Genomic DNA, 15160 nt, shown 5'->3' with positions numbered 1-15160 from the left:
CTTTCAGGTAAGCTGTAGGCTCTCAGCCACTGCTCGGGCTATGCCTGCCTGCCGCCATGCTTCCCACCAAGATGATTATGGACTGACTCTCTGAAATTGTGAACAAGTCCCAATCAAATGCTTCCTGTTGGAAGTTGCCTTGGTGGTGGTGCCTCTTCACAGCAACAGAAGAGTAACCAGGATCCAGTGTTCGAGCACCTGGCCCCTCCGTAGCACTGTCTGGTGAGGTGGTGCAACCTTGCTGGAGGAAGCACATCGCTTTGAGAACTGATAGCCTCACGGTCACTTCCTCTGCGTCTTGACTGAGGCAGGAGATGTGATGCCTCAGCTTCCTGCTCCAGCTGCCCGTTGACACGCCTTCCCTGTCATTATGGACTCTCCCTCTGGAACGGGAAGCTCAAACTCTTTTTCCTGAGATTGCCTTTGGGTCATGGTATTTTGTCTCTGCAATAGGAAAGTAAAACATTCGTAGCCCAGTGCTGCAGTGTGGAAGCGAGCCCCAAAGGGTGTGTGTTAAATAAAATCTTTGTGTCGGTTGATTATTGGGAAGTAGGTGGAGCCTAGTGTGAGGAAGTCGGAAGCTGGGTCACCGGGGAAATGCTTTTCTAGGGGCTATTAATACTCTGGCCTTCCTTGTCTCTTTCTTTCTGGCTCACCACAAAGTAAACAGGGTTCCTCTGCCACACAGCCTCACGGTCTGTTGTGTGTCTTTTCCCGGGGAGACGCAAGCAAATATCTGTTTGCCTCTGATAGGACACTGATGATAGAATTAAGAAACGATTCTTCTCAAGTCTAGTTGAGTTTGTTGGGTTGCTTGTAGAAGTATGGGTGACTGAAAGGCAAGGGTGCCGCGGAGAAGCCCACCCGTGGAAGTTACATCCCTGGAGACCCCTGCGCTAATTCCAAATACCTGGGCTGGGAGGAGTCTTCTTTCACTAATTGTTACTGCTCATATAACCCCGCTGGAGGAGGTGTGGCGTGTGTGTGTGTGTGTGTGTGTGTGTGTGTGTGTGTGTGTGTTTTCAACGTTCAATGTCTTCTTTATTGCTTTTCTACTTTATTTTTTTAGCCAGTCTCTCATGGAACCTGGAGTGGGGAGGTCAACAACCCCCTGAGGTTCTGCTGCCCCTGCCCCCAAGCTCTGGGAGTATGGGGCATGCACCACCGTACCTGGCTTATTTTCTAAGGTGGGCTTGGGAGATTTGAACTCAGATCCTCACGCTTGTGCTGCAGGCACTTTACCATTGGTCTCCCCAGCCCCAACCAGTTACAAGTTCTGACCAGATGTGCTTGGTTCTGGACATTTCTTCAGGTCATCAGAATTTGTTTTCTTCCCTCTGGTGAAATTGGTGTAATTGTCCCCTATATTTATTCTGCCCCTTTCCTGGAGGCAAGGCATCATCTTGGGTTACCCGGTTTCATGAACAAAACAAAACAGAACAGCAGTGTCCACATTACCCCAAAGCTTGGGAAACACAGGTGCCCAGTGGCCCTTTCCCTAGAAAAACTGAGTTTGCATTTTAACAAGACCTCCAGGTGTCTGTCTCATTTGCACATTAGAAGGGCAGACAGGAGACCTCATGGAGTGCAGGGCAAACCAGCTTGCCTTAGCTGGTCTCATTCCCAGCGGCAGGAGTGGGAATTTTCTAAGGATAATTTTCCAAGTGTGGTCCAAAAGCCTGCAGGGCTTCATTTCGGACTTCACTACAAACCTTCCCCGTCAGATTGTGGGAATCGGCCTTTTTAAAGTGAGCAGGCTGCTCGCTCGCAGGTCACTGATTTACACGGAAGTTGGAGAACCACAAATGCCAGCCTTATACTTCCCTTTGAAAAGCAGCCTCGTCTAATTGAGTTTAGCCTACACCAGCCCAGAGGAAACTGAATTACTCTCTGAAGAAAAAGAAATGGTCTCTTCCTTAGTCCTTCAAATTTCTGAAGCGAGTCATTCTCCTGCCTGCGTGACAGTCATCTGTCTATCTGGCTAGACTTCCCAACAGTTGCTTCGATTCCCTATTCTTCTGGCCACCCTCCTACCTCCTCCGCCCTCACACTGACAGACTTCCAGTTCAACTCTCTGTATTCCTCAGAGGAAGGCAGCCCAAAGCAGAGAACCACCTTTCCCTGGTGTAAATGGTGTTCTCATGGGCTTTGATCAGAACTTTGCAGGGTTTAGTATTTTAGGTTGGTTTTTGTTTTGTTTCAGTTGCTTTGGTTTTCACAGCATCTCATGTGTCCCAGGCTGGTTTCCAACTTGCTATATACCCAGAGATTACTTTGAACTTCTTATCCTCCTGCCTTCACCTCTGGAGTGATGGGATTTGGAGACATGCATCATCACACCCGGTTTCCACAGTGCTGGTAATCAAACCTCGGGCTTCACGTACGCAAGGCAGGCACTCCACCAAATGAGCTATAATCCCGGTCCTTCTACGGCTCTTTTGAGACAGATTCCTACTGTGTAGCCCAGGCTGACCTTGAATTCCTCTCTCTCTGTCTCTCTGTCTCTGCCTGTCTCTGTGTGTGTGTGTGTGTGTGTGTGTGTGTGTGTGTGTGTGTGGTGTATCCCCTTCTGCACATATGAGCATGTGTGTGTGTGTGGAGGTTGGAGTTAGATGTTAGGTGCCTTCTGCAATTGTTCTACACCTTCTTTTTGGAGGCCAGGTGTCTTGCTTAACCTGGTACTTGCCAATTCACAATTTGGCTAGGCTGGCCAGCCAGGGAGCCCCAGGGAGCCTCCCGTTCCTGTCTGGCCAACACTGAGATAGTAGGTGTGTACCACGGAGCCTTGTTTTACTGTGCGAGGTATCCAAACTCGGGTTCTCATTCTTGCGTGGCACATGGTTTACCCCAGGCTTCCAGCTTGCGTCTCTGAGTGCTGGGTTACAGGTGTGTGCCCCCACACTTGGCTCTGTGTATTTTCATGAAGCAGCCAATGGTACTGGAAAAGCTACGCGCCATGTGATCACAGTATGATCCTTATGTTTAGCTCGAACCACTTATGTTAACTTGCGTTTGAACTCTACTCATGACCCAGACAAATTTCATCACCATGATTCTGCCCATGGTTTCGGCTGACAATGGATTTCCGGTTGCGGTGATATTGTGTTCCCCGAAATATTGTGCACACTAATAAACTTATCTGGGGTCAGAGACACAACAGCCACAGTATTAAACATAGAGGTTAGGCAGTGGTAGCACATGCCTTTAATCCTAGCATTCCAGAGGCAGAAATCCCTCTGGATCTCTGTGAGTTCAAGGCCACACTGGAAACAGCCAGGGATGGTGACTCACGCCTTTAATCCCAAGAAGTGAGCCTTTAATCCCAGGGAGTGATGGCAGATAGCAAAAAGGTATATAAGGCCTGAAGACCAGGAACTAGAAGCATTTTGGCCGGTTAAGCTTTCAGACTTTCGAGCAGCAGTTCAGCTGAGATTCATTCTGGATGAGGACTCAGAGGCATCCAGTCTGAGGAAACAGAATCAGCTGAGGAACTGGCAAGGTGAGGTAGGTGTGGCTTGTTCTGCTTCTCTGATCTTCCAGCATTCACCCCAATAACTGGCTCCCGGTTTGATTTTATTAATAAGACTCTTTAAGATTCATGCTACATCCGGTTACTGGTTTTAAGGAGGATGAACAGTCTTGGATTAGGGCCACTCCTTCTACCTCCCCCAAAACACACAACACATCCAAGCCTAATCTTTTTAACTTTTCAGTGAAGTCTTAAGCAAGTTCCTTGGTGTTATGCTTTGGATATTGAGTGTCTCCACAAAGGCTCATCTATGGAAGGTTTGGCTTCAACTGATGGTGACGTTAGATCATGACAGCCCTAACTTTATCAATGTATTAGGCCACTGACGAGTTCATGGCTGCATAGGCTATGAGGTAGTGGGTCCTAGCTAGAAGGTCACTGGACTTGTGTCACTGAAGAGTTAAAAGTCCCAAGACCCTTCCTGTATCTCTATCTGCTTCCTGGCCACCATGAGGTAAACAACTTTCTCTGTTAGATCTTCCAACCGTATGTCTCCTTTGCCATCAATCTGAAAACAACAGAACCGGCCGAAGATAAACCTAAGACTTCAGAAACCATGAGTTGAGGTAAATCTTACCTCCCTTAAAGCAATTTCCTCCCAGCAGGTACTCTGTTCTACTGTTAAGAAACTGCTTAATATACTCAGCTTTACAAGCCTACTTTCATCTGTAAAATGGGCATAATGACAGGTCTTTACAAGACAGATATAAAGATCCAATAAAGCAATATAAAGAGCACCTCATAAAATATAAAACTGTAAACTTGGGCTATTAATAAAAGCATCCCCTAGTTACTAATAGTCTATAAACTTAACCATACTAGTAATTAATGAATGGATTGTATTTCTCTGAGTCCTAAATCCTCTGAACAATGAAAACCTGACACAATTTGTTTCCTCCCCCACCATCGCTGACTCGTTGTTGTTGTTGTTGTTGTTGTGTGTGTGTGTGTATGTGACAGAGTTCTAGTCTTCTATCAACAAGAGGGAAGAGAAACCCATCGTGAGAACCAGGGAGTGCCAGGATTCTTCTAGAAAGCAGCCTCATGGAAATGGGTGAAACCAGAAGAATCCGTATTGCTGACATGGGTGTCGCAGTGTGCAGAGTACTCACTTCCACGTTCTTGCCAAAAGAGGAAGTTAAACTTGCTAATGTTTGGTCCTTGGAATTTTGCAGATGGGGGTGCCCTAAGCGAAGGGGAACCTGCAGTAAGCATGAGATATCCCACCAACACAAGACCCCAGCTGCCTCACTGCTGAGAAAGCCCTCTGGAGTTCGGCAGGGATACCGAGGCTTCGGCTGGAAGCGAGCGGATGTCTGCAGACCACCCCGCAGGTAATAAATTACCCAGAGGAAAGAAACACCTAAAGTTTAACTTGAAAGACTGGGAAAGGCTTGGTAGTTCTCACCAGGGCCTGGTGCTCTGAACCTCCAGGCACCTTCCGAAAAGGACGTCTGCTAATTTGCATGATGGACCTATTAGACATGATTTACCTATTAGAACATACCTCTTTTCCCAAGAGATGAACGGGGTTGGAACTGGACCACAGCGGCAAAGGAGGAAGCTAAGGAGGAAATACACTCAAACCACTCAAGTAACAAACACCTAATATTTATTAATAAATTAGTATACTTGAAGGCATTTTTCTGATATCAGTTCCTCACCGCCAAGCCCACCCACACAAAGGCAGTCAACGCCACCTTTGCGGTAGAGCCTGACAGCTGAGCGTTAGAGGGCAGGTTGATGAGTGAGAGCGTAGTTGCAGATTTATCAGACAAGAGTTCTTATAGCTGCAGCCAGTTTTAATTAAAGTGATAGACGATGAAAACCCAGCAAGGCCTTGAGGGCAAACTGGACCTATTGACTATGTGTATTAAAAAAGAAAAAAAAAAAATCTTCCAAAGCAAAGCTGGGCAAAAGCTGCCATTGGCTTGGTTGACTTTCCAAGGTGCAGCAGAGGTGTCCCTACAGGAGGAAGATCAAGTTCTTTGGTGGCCCAGGTGTCAAGCCACTGAAACAGCAAAGTCCTGATGACTTGAAGATTTCATTCTCCAGCCCAGAGCGTATTAGCGTTAAGAGGAGTACAAGTTACCAAGCAGTGTACGGTGTCCAGATGAAAACCATACAATCGGCGATAGATAGTGTGGTCAAGTTTCAGCCATGAATATGAACTTTACAACAAGACATGAAAAAGATAACTGGAAGTCTAATTGCATTACAGTAATCAACAGGATCTTAAATCCCCTCGGTCCTTAAGAACACTTGGAAAGGACGAACAGTAAGATAAAGAAGAAAAAAAAAACCAACCAAAAAAACCAAAAACAGAAAAAGTAGGTGCGGCTGTTAAAAGACGTATTTGATTATAGAAGCCACAAGATGCCATCATGATTTTAAGAAGTTAAGAGTCTCAGAACCCAGCATGTGGGAAAAGTCACACTGCATTTACGTTAAGTTTTTAAAGTGCACAGAACAGTTTTGAAAAGATGTAAGAAGGCAAAAATGGAGAATCTGTGGAACTTAAAAAAACTTTAGTGGTGGGCATTTTCCAACAGTTATACATCGAAAAGGCTTTATAAATTCCCTTTCAAGAAGAGAAAAACAAGAAAAGAAAAATTCCCAAACCCCAAACTCAAGCACCGGCCATATACTCTGTTAAACACATACATACGCGCACACACCAGAACACAAAAGTCAGAAACAAAATGTAACCAGCCCGCCAGAAGGTCCATTTCCAGAATGCAGTGCCTCTGTGTTCTACAACAGGTCGGGAAGATGGCTGTACACAGAGTCCAGGAGGGTCTGGCTGGCTTCTTGGCTTTTGACCCCAATGATCTCAAAGAGCCTGTCCAGTTTGTCCTCAGCCTGGGGGATCTCTTCAATCACCCGCAGCTCCTCGGGATTCAGGATGTGCAGCATGTCATCGAAGATGGGCTGCAGGTCACAGGGGTCCAGGCGGACCTGCCGCAACACCGTGTCCTTCTTTTCTGCAGGGGACAGGGGAAAGAGAACGCAACAGCTGAGGGACGATAGTAAGATGTGAGGAGCTGCCTGCGTTCTGAGCCTAGCAGGTTCCCGCCAATGTGAGCGAGTGACCTTCTGGGACATTTTAAACAACACAAGCCTCTTTATTGGCCTGGTGCATAAGGACAGCAAACAAGCTTTTCAGGGCTGTGGTGACCCAAGTCTGTGATCCTAGCACTTGGAACATCAAGGCAGGAAGAGGAGTTCAAGACCATCCTCCAGCCTGAGCTACGTGAGACCCTGTCTCATAAAACAAAAACACCAACAGGAAAAGGTCTGCTTAACAGAAATGAGACAAAGACCTGCTGGAATGGGTTCTTTTAAACAATTTATTCTTATTTTCAATCCCGTGTATGTTTATGTGTCTTTGTGTACAAATTTGCACATGAATGTAGGTACTATCTGACGCTAGAGGCATCAGATCCCTTAGAACTGGGGTTATAGTAGGCATTTGTAACCTGTTGATTCATCTTCTGGGAATAGAATACAGATCCTCGGTAAAATCAGTTTGCACTGTTTACCTCTGAGTGATCTCTTTAGTCTCCTTGAATGGATTCCCAATGTGGTGATAATGTGACATTTACCAAGTCTTTAACGGCTTCTAAATTCTTCTGAAACTCAGAAGGAAAGTGTTGACATGCTTGGGAGCAAAAGTCCCAAGCCAGTGTACTCTGTTTCTGTCTCTTTACAATTACATCGTGATACTTCAAAAAACAACAAAAAAGCTGGGTAGTGGTGGCGCATGCCTTTAATCCCAGCACTCAGGAGGCAGAGGCGGGCGGATCTCTGTGAGTTCAAGGCCAGCCTGGTCCACAGAGTGAGTTCCGGAACAGTCAGAGAGCTACACAGAGAAACTCTGTCTCAGAAGACAAAACAGCAAAATGACTTCTGACTTCCCAGATGGGTTATACTTTGAATCCTTAGACTTAGCAAGTGTGGTAAATCATGTTAAAAAACCAGCCATAGTGCGTTTTATCAGATGACCCCTGAATCACACACTGGATAGCGTGCTCAGGACAGAGGTAATGGGAATGTGTGAATGCTGGCTCTGGGACCGAGTTGTAAAGACTTTCTAGGTGTGTCCATGTTAACCAGAGGTGTGGCTTCCTTGAGGCCACTTTTATCTTGGAGGGCGTCCTGAACCTGCCATTTGATTGGCTCAGCTACAGCTGGGCTGTGGAAGTGGCCAGGGAGAAGGCCCCAGGCCCCATGGGTGCTGGTACCTTTGGTAATAAAGGAGCCGTTCCTGCTCAGTGCCGATGAACCACTGGACGTGGAGTCGCAGCGTAGAAGGGGCTCCGACTCGTCCACGAAGAAGCCCTTGTTTTTGTCTAGAGGGGAGGGCTCTACTGTCAGGAGAGTGGAATTCTCAAGCTTCACGTTAGGACTGGGAATGGGACTTGGGCTAAGTGGACTGGGACTCATGGGGAGAGCCAGTTTGTCCGTTTCCAACTGTGGAAAGAAAAAAAAATAATTTTATTATATATATCAAAATCATATAGGAATAAAAGTAACCCCCACTCCCTTAACAGTTAATATTTTTTGATTCTTCCATTTATATGTGTATTTTTTGATTTGTTCCATTGTTAGTAAACACATACACACTTTTAGACAGTGCCTTACTATGTAGACCAAACCGGCTTTGAACTCACAGATTCACCTGCCTCTACCTCCTGAGTGCTGGGAATGAAGGTGTGCGCCACCACACCATGCCCCAACTCATTCTTCAACCTCTTCAGAGTACATGTGAAGACACGTGTGGTGGTGACAGACCAAGTTTGGGTGTGAGGATAGCCTGGGCTAACAAGATTCTATCATTAAACAAACAAACAAAGCACACATGAGCAGATAGTGTAATACTAAAAATCAGGAGACTTGTAAGGTGATGTCATCCCAGCTACTCTGGAGATGGCAAGTTCAGTGCCAACCTGAGCAACGTGGCAAGACACTGCTCTAAAAAAATACAAACAAAAACTGAGGGGACATATGCATGTGCTATTTTAGTGACTTGTCTTATTGATGTGATGAAATACTCCGGAGAGCAACTGGAGGGAGAAAGCGTTTATCCCAGCTCACAGTTCAAGGCACAGTCCACCATGCCGAAGGAGTCAAGGCAGCGGCAGCTTCAGGGAGCAGGGAGCAATGAGGGCAGGAACTCCAGTGCAAGCCAGGAACCCAGCCTTGGGAATGGCCCTGCCTACAGTTAAGATGGGTCTTTCGACAGGGCATGGTGGTTCATGCCTAGCGATGTGGAAGGCTGAGGCAGAAGGGCACCTGTAAGTTTGGGGCTGGCCTGGTGGGTTGCAGGCTGCCCTTTGTGATCATGGTGCTGTCTCTTTTAAAAGGAAGGAAGAATGGAAGGAAGGGAGTAAGGGAGGAAGGGAGGGAGGGAGGAAGGAAGGAAGGAAAATGATGAGTCTTCTCACATCAGTCAACAGGGACATGTTCAGAGGCCCATTCCTGAGTGATTCTGGACCCTGTCAAGTTGACAACAGGAACTGCCACACTCACTAAAGCTGTTACCTCAGGGGCGTGGAGCTGGACACAGGTAAGAAAAAACTCAGTCTAAACATAAACACTAACAACCAGAAGGAGTCTTAGATCGTACCCAGACGTTTCCCGCCGCCAGGAGCTGAAGACAACGTAACCCTAACACCACGCCTCAGACTATGATTACAGATAAGGCCATTAAAGAAGTTACGAAGAAGAAGAGGTCGTGAGGGTGGGTCCTAATCCAGCACTGTGGCATCCTTCATAAAGACAGAGGACACAGGCCCACAGACGGGAGACCTGTGAAGCCACCAGCTGTCAGCGAAGGTGAGAGGCCCGCCCAAGAAGGTTCCAAAAATAGGGAGGAAACAAGCGTCTTTGTTGGAGGCACCCCATTTGTGGTGTTCTGTCACCCCAGCCGTGGCAATCCATCACAGGCCCCCAGACCTTAGCATGATAGACACCATGATGGAAGTCCCGTTCGGACACGGACCCCAGCACATAGGCTGCAACACCTGTCAAAACTAGAACAAAAACCTAATCCATCCAAGTACGTAGTTCGGGGAAAGTCCCTACACGAACTAACCTTGCCTTTTGGCTTCTGGAGTTCTGGTACTGGCTCACTGCTCTTGCCAACTGAGGTGTGTCAACCCAGCTGGGCTGAAAAGTTTACTCTGAGAAAGGCTTGAGGCTGCACTTGGGTCCCCAAACCCAGTCACTGGTAAGCTGATAAAGGCTTTCCATCGGCTTGAACCTGTCTCAGAGGGGTCTTCTCTGGTTGATGCTTCACAATAAAACTAGTGCTATATCCCAAACAGCTAAAAACTTCAGCCTGGGCCGGGCGGTGGTGGCACACACCTTTAATCCCAGCACTTGGGAGGCAGAGCCAGGCAGATCTCTTGTGAGTCTGAGGCCAGCCTGGTTGTTCTACAGAGTGAGATCCAGGACAGGCACCAAAACTACACATAGAAACCCTATCTCCAAAAACGAAAACAAAACAAAACAAAACAAAAAAGAAACAAACCAAAACCAAAACCAAACCAAACCAAACCAAACCAAATCAAACACCAAACTTCAGCCTGGAAATGTGAAATATCTTTATTTTTAAAGTGTGTGTGTGTGTGTGTGTGTGTGTGTGTGTGTGTGTGTGTGTGTGTGTGTGGTGGGGAGTGGATATGCACACTAGTGCAGGTGCCCACAGAGACCAGAAGGGGGCGTTGGATACCCCAGAGCTGGAGGAGCACATGAACTACCTACCCATTGTGCGTACTGAGAACCAAAATCAGGTCTTCTGCAAGAGGAGTGTGTGCTTGTAACAGCTGAGCCAGCTCTCTATCCCCTCCCTTTTCTTTCTAAAGACTTCTTTTTTTATTTATGTGTCTGTGTGTGTGCCATAGGTGTGTGCATGCTTAGGAAGGTTATAAGAAGGCATCAGAATCCCTGGAGATAGAGTTATAGATAGTTGTAAACCATTTGGCATAGGTATTGGGAACCAAATCGGAAGAGCGGCAAGCACTCTTAACCACTGAACCATCTCTCCAGCCTCAGGGAAGTGATTTCTGAAGGTCCGACAGGCAGGAAGCAGAACTGAAACCAGACCTCAGGTACTGTGGAATATTACTTTAACTAGGCAAAGATGTGTTACATTTGTTTATGTTGAGGGATAGTACTTTAACTACGCAGAGATGTGTTGCATTCGTTTATGCTGCATTTGTTTAATTATGTAAAGATGTGTTGCTGTTTCACCTTGCCTGCCTAAGGCACTTGCTTGGTCTAACAAAAAACTGAACAGCCAATAGCAAGGCAGAAGAGAGAGAAGCAGGGCTGGCAGGCAGAGAGAATAAGTGGGAGGAGGAATCTAGGCTCAAGGAATGAGAGAGAAGAGAGAACAAGAGAAAAAGAGGGAGACGCCCCAGGCCAGAAGCCAGGCAGCCTCCAGCCAGCCAGCCATGGAGGAAACAGGAAAGTAAGACATACAGAATGAAAGAAAGGTAAAAAGCCTCGAGGCAAAACGTCAAGAGAAACAAGATTAGAATAGGAGCTAAGGTAAGGCCAAGCATTCATAACTAATAACAAGTCTCTGTGTCATGACTTGGGAGCTGATTGGTGGTCCACAAGAAAGCCTGCTACACTCAGGCTTTCATTTCCAGAGACTCACAGCAGAGAAGGGGGGGGGTAGCCCTAAGGCTGCAGAGACCACGATGCCTGCTTTCCACAGTGGAGGCAGTTCCGACGGAGACAGGTACACGGTCCCACCACTCCCCCTGCTCTGTGAGGAATAGTTTCAGGGAGGCAAGAAACCGGGAACCTGGACGGATACTCCTAAGTATGGCAGTGAGGGATGACCAGGGCTTATGCCAGGAACATGCAGTGGGCATGGGAGTGGGGCTCACTTTATGGGTGAAGAGACCAAAGCCCAGAGAGGGCACACAGTCACCCCGAGAGATCCAGTGTTCAAGTCCATTTAACCTCCTCACTTTTAAGGAGTGCTTTAGAACTTCACCAGGTACTTATGGCATCCCCTAGTCCATTGATTTTATGTTTTTATTGACTTTCCTGGTATAATGGTTATTACTGATTGTCAAGTTGACAAGCTGTAGGATCACCTAGCAGATAAGCCTCTGGGAATGCCTCAGAGGGTGTTTGCAGATTGGGTTAACTGAGGTGGAAGGCCTCACCCTAAATGTAGGGACTATTCCACTGGCTGGGAGAAAAAGGACTGAGTGCGGCTGGAGATGGTCCAGCAGTTAAGAACACTTGCTGCTCTTGCAGAAGACCAGAGTGCAGTTCCTAGCACTCACCAATGCTTAAAACCGAAGCTCCAGAGGATCCAATGCCCTCTTCTGGTCTTCACAGGCACCCCCCATACATGTGGTATACACATATACACACACAACATAAATAAATATCTTTTAAAGGAAGAAGCGAGCTGAGTGCTAGCATTCATTTCTGTTTCCTGACTATAGAGACAGTGTAACCAGTGTAATCGAGTTCCTGATGCCATGCCTGGACTGCATCCCCCTGAACTATAAATTAATAGAAACCTTCTTAAATTGCTTCTTGTTAGGTATTTGTTCACAGCAAGGAGGAGAAGAAAAACAACAACAACAAAAACCCAACTAATATACTCAGAATGAGAATGGATGACTGTCCAGGAAGCAGATGGCCAGTCACACAGGACAGTGTTCGGAGATGACATACACTCTCCCAAAGCTGCTGCTGAACACCCTGAGAACTCTTATCCTTCTCTTAAGCCCTTCAAGTGAGATGCTGTCGATCTCTCCAGGCAAAACACCAACTCTGATTTCATAGGATTACATTAAAGACTTATGTAAGACATGAAGCAAACATGCCTGCCTCTTTTACAACTCTTAACGACCGAGACATTTTTTGCAAGTGATTGAAGATCTGCAAAGACCACCAATTCCTTCACAGCGCTGACATTCTAACAGGATGTTCCCGTAAAGCACCGCCCACAGCTGGCTGTGCTTCCAGAGCTGGTTGACATGCATCCCCGGAGCGCCCCTTCTGATCCCCAGATAAGAGTTATGCATATGCTTTGAGTTTTAATTCAACAGGCCCTGGCATAGGGTGCTGTTCCCTGAAAATGCACGCAGTCATGCCAACATCCCCTTTGTGCCCCCAACTGACAAAGAGCACTTGTCTACATTCTGATTCTCAGGGACATTACACTGGTTGACATGGCCCATCAATATAGCACACTGTTCTTGTTTTAAAAAAGAAAGAAAGAAAAGAAAGAAAGCACCTCCCACCCACAAACGAGTGCCAACAGAGAAATCCACCCACCTATTTCCTGCACCCATTTCAAACTTCCAATCTTTATTTTCCCAACAACTTCGCTAGAAGTTGGAAAGTAAGCACCAGATTGATGCTACTGTAATTAACAAGAGCCAGGTGAATACGGAGGTGCCCCAGTGAATGCTTCTGCATCATCACATTGGAGCCACGAACCACGTGACAAGCATCCTTCTAAAAATCTCCTCTCCGGCTTTGGGTGGCTAGTTGCATTTGGAATCGAGCTGGAAGTTATTTGCAGTTTTCCTGTAGGCTCATAGAAACGTCTCTCCTCCTCTTACACAGTATTAACAACAGCTCCCAAAGCTGATTTGCAACCATGTATTAGCTATTGCGTTTCCTGGCACATCTCTAACCAAGAAACTGGATCATCAGGCTCTGTGGGATGAAACAGTTACTCTATTAATTATGAAAGTTCGTGATTTGGTGTTTTGAGTTTATAGCAAGGAAGAACATCAATATTAATATGGTAATATTATTTAAAGAGAAGGTAAGTACCTTGTCTTTTTTTTTTTTTTAAGACACAATTTCATATATCCCTGCTTCTAACTCACTATGCAGCTGAGGATGACCTTGAACTCCTGATCCTCTTGCTTCTACAGTCTGGATTATGCAGTGATGAGGAATCAAACCTAGGGCTTTGTGCATGTTAGACAAGGGCTCTGACAACTGAGCCATATTCCCAGCTAGAGAAGGCCACCAAAACAAGAAAGCCAGATTTCCTCAGAAGAGTCTCATGGTCTTTAAAAACCTATGCAAAAGCTTTGTGAAAAATAATCACAAAATAGAGTAACTTCATTTATTCTCTAAGCATCTCCAGGCTCTCCAAGTTCTCTGTGGGGGCATATTAATTTTATAATAGAAAAAACAAGGCGTGTTATTTTTAAAAGCATCCCTACCGATAAGTATATTTTCCTTCTGCTAATTTGAAGCTATTGTGGCTGTGGCAACTTGTATTTATATTGGGTTGAAAAACAGGGGTGCTGGCAGAGATTCACCACAGCTCAGTCGCTCTGTACTTCCGTGAAGTGTCCATGGACTCAAACACCCCCATCTGACAGAAGAGAAGAGCGTTCTGCAACTGAGAAGAAAGGACTCTGGCAACCTTGGCCAGAAAGGAAATGTGTCCACCAGATACTTGTTGCTCTGCCAGAAAAACTAGAAAACCATGGTTCCTTTTGCTTTAAAGCTGTCAGATGAGATAACTGGGAGACAATCTGACAAAGAAGAGGGGACAGAGAGACAGATGGGAAGGGGAGGGACAGGGCAAAGGGCAGCAGGGCCAGAGAACAGGGCTATTGAGTGCACTTCCAGAACGTGGTATTTTGCTTGGCCCAAGGAGCCGTTGGTGTTCCCCCTGATTAGTCCCCACACAGGTACACTTAGTGCTTCCAGATGCTTATTAAAGCTGGAAGGGAGGGTAGATAAACAGCCACCCTTACCTTCCAGCTGAGTCAGCCCTATCACCCCACGGCTGTTGTGACTTCCTCTCAGAACATCAGGAACATGGACGACAAAGAGTCATCTACTCAGACTTGATAAACACAGCAGAGTCTGGGCCCTGAGCATCTCTGGGCTCTGAGGCCTGGGACAGTGCATCTAAGTTATGGTGACCGTCTTCTTGTCCTTGTCAACTCGCCCAGTTCCAAGCTGAAGGCCCCCCCCCCTCCGCTATGCTGAAGGTGGAAAGAAAAAATCCCTCCCCTGGCCAGCCTTCCCAGGGAAGGCCAACTCGGAGGGTGCAGTGTTCCTCAGCTTCTGGGGATGGTGAACCGTGGACACTGAAGGAAAACCCTTTGACCGCTTACCCGTGATTGGAATGGGACTGAAATCAAGGGAGGTTTTGAGTCGCCTAATTTTCTTCCCACAACCAGGCAGCAGCACTGGGTGTCCTCTGCAGGCCGGAAGAGGTGCCTGTCCTGACCCCCTAAGCACCCTCCAGCATGCGTTTCCTGCTCCCCACATTTAAATGCTCAAGAGATTAAGTAAAATTAAAAAGCCTCAAAAGTCTCAGAAAATCATGCAAGGGGAAAAGGAGACATCCCATTCACCAGCTGTGTGGTCTTAGAAAAACCACTTCCCCATCAGACCCGACTTCTTTATTTACTCCTAAACTAAAAAGTGTAGGTTAGGTCACCTCTAAGTCGCTTCCACCCAAACTGTCTCACATGCTGCTTGCTTTATTATTGCCATTTCATTCTCTTAACCCCCCCCTCCAAACGACCAAATCCTGTTCTCCTTGCCAAGTTATCCCCAATTATTTCACTCAGCTAAGGATTACCAGTTATTGTCAGCTACTACCCA

General features: G+C 46.6%; 1 protein-coding gene across 1 annotated transcript in view; it reads right to left on the bottom strand.

Annotated features, from left to right (window-relative positions):
- Positions 1 to 6040: 6040 nt before the first annotated feature.
- Tnfrsf21 (TNF receptor superfamily member 21) overlaps positions 6041 to 15160 on the bottom strand; it is a 72337-nt gene continuing 63217 nt past the window's right edge. Inside the window, exons 5-6 of the mRNA XM_059281762.1 lie at positions 7774 to 8002; positions 6041 to 6513 (exon numbers count right to left, since the gene is read on the bottom strand). Coding sequence (XP_059137745.1) covers positions 6284 to 6513; positions 7774 to 8002 — 459 coding nt within the window. The 3' untranslated portion in view covers positions 6041 to 6283. The remainder of the gene's footprint in view (positions 6514 to 7773; positions 8003 to 15160) is intronic.

This window comes from Peromyscus eremicus, chromosome 16_21, assembly GCF_949786415.1.
Source record: "Peromyscus eremicus chromosome 16_21, PerEre_H2_v1, whole genome shotgun sequence".
In the NCBI taxonomy this organism is placed as follows: Eukaryota; Metazoa; Chordata; class Mammalia; order Rodentia; family Cricetidae; genus Peromyscus; species Peromyscus eremicus.
This window is presented reverse-complemented; position numbering and strand designations above follow the sequence as displayed.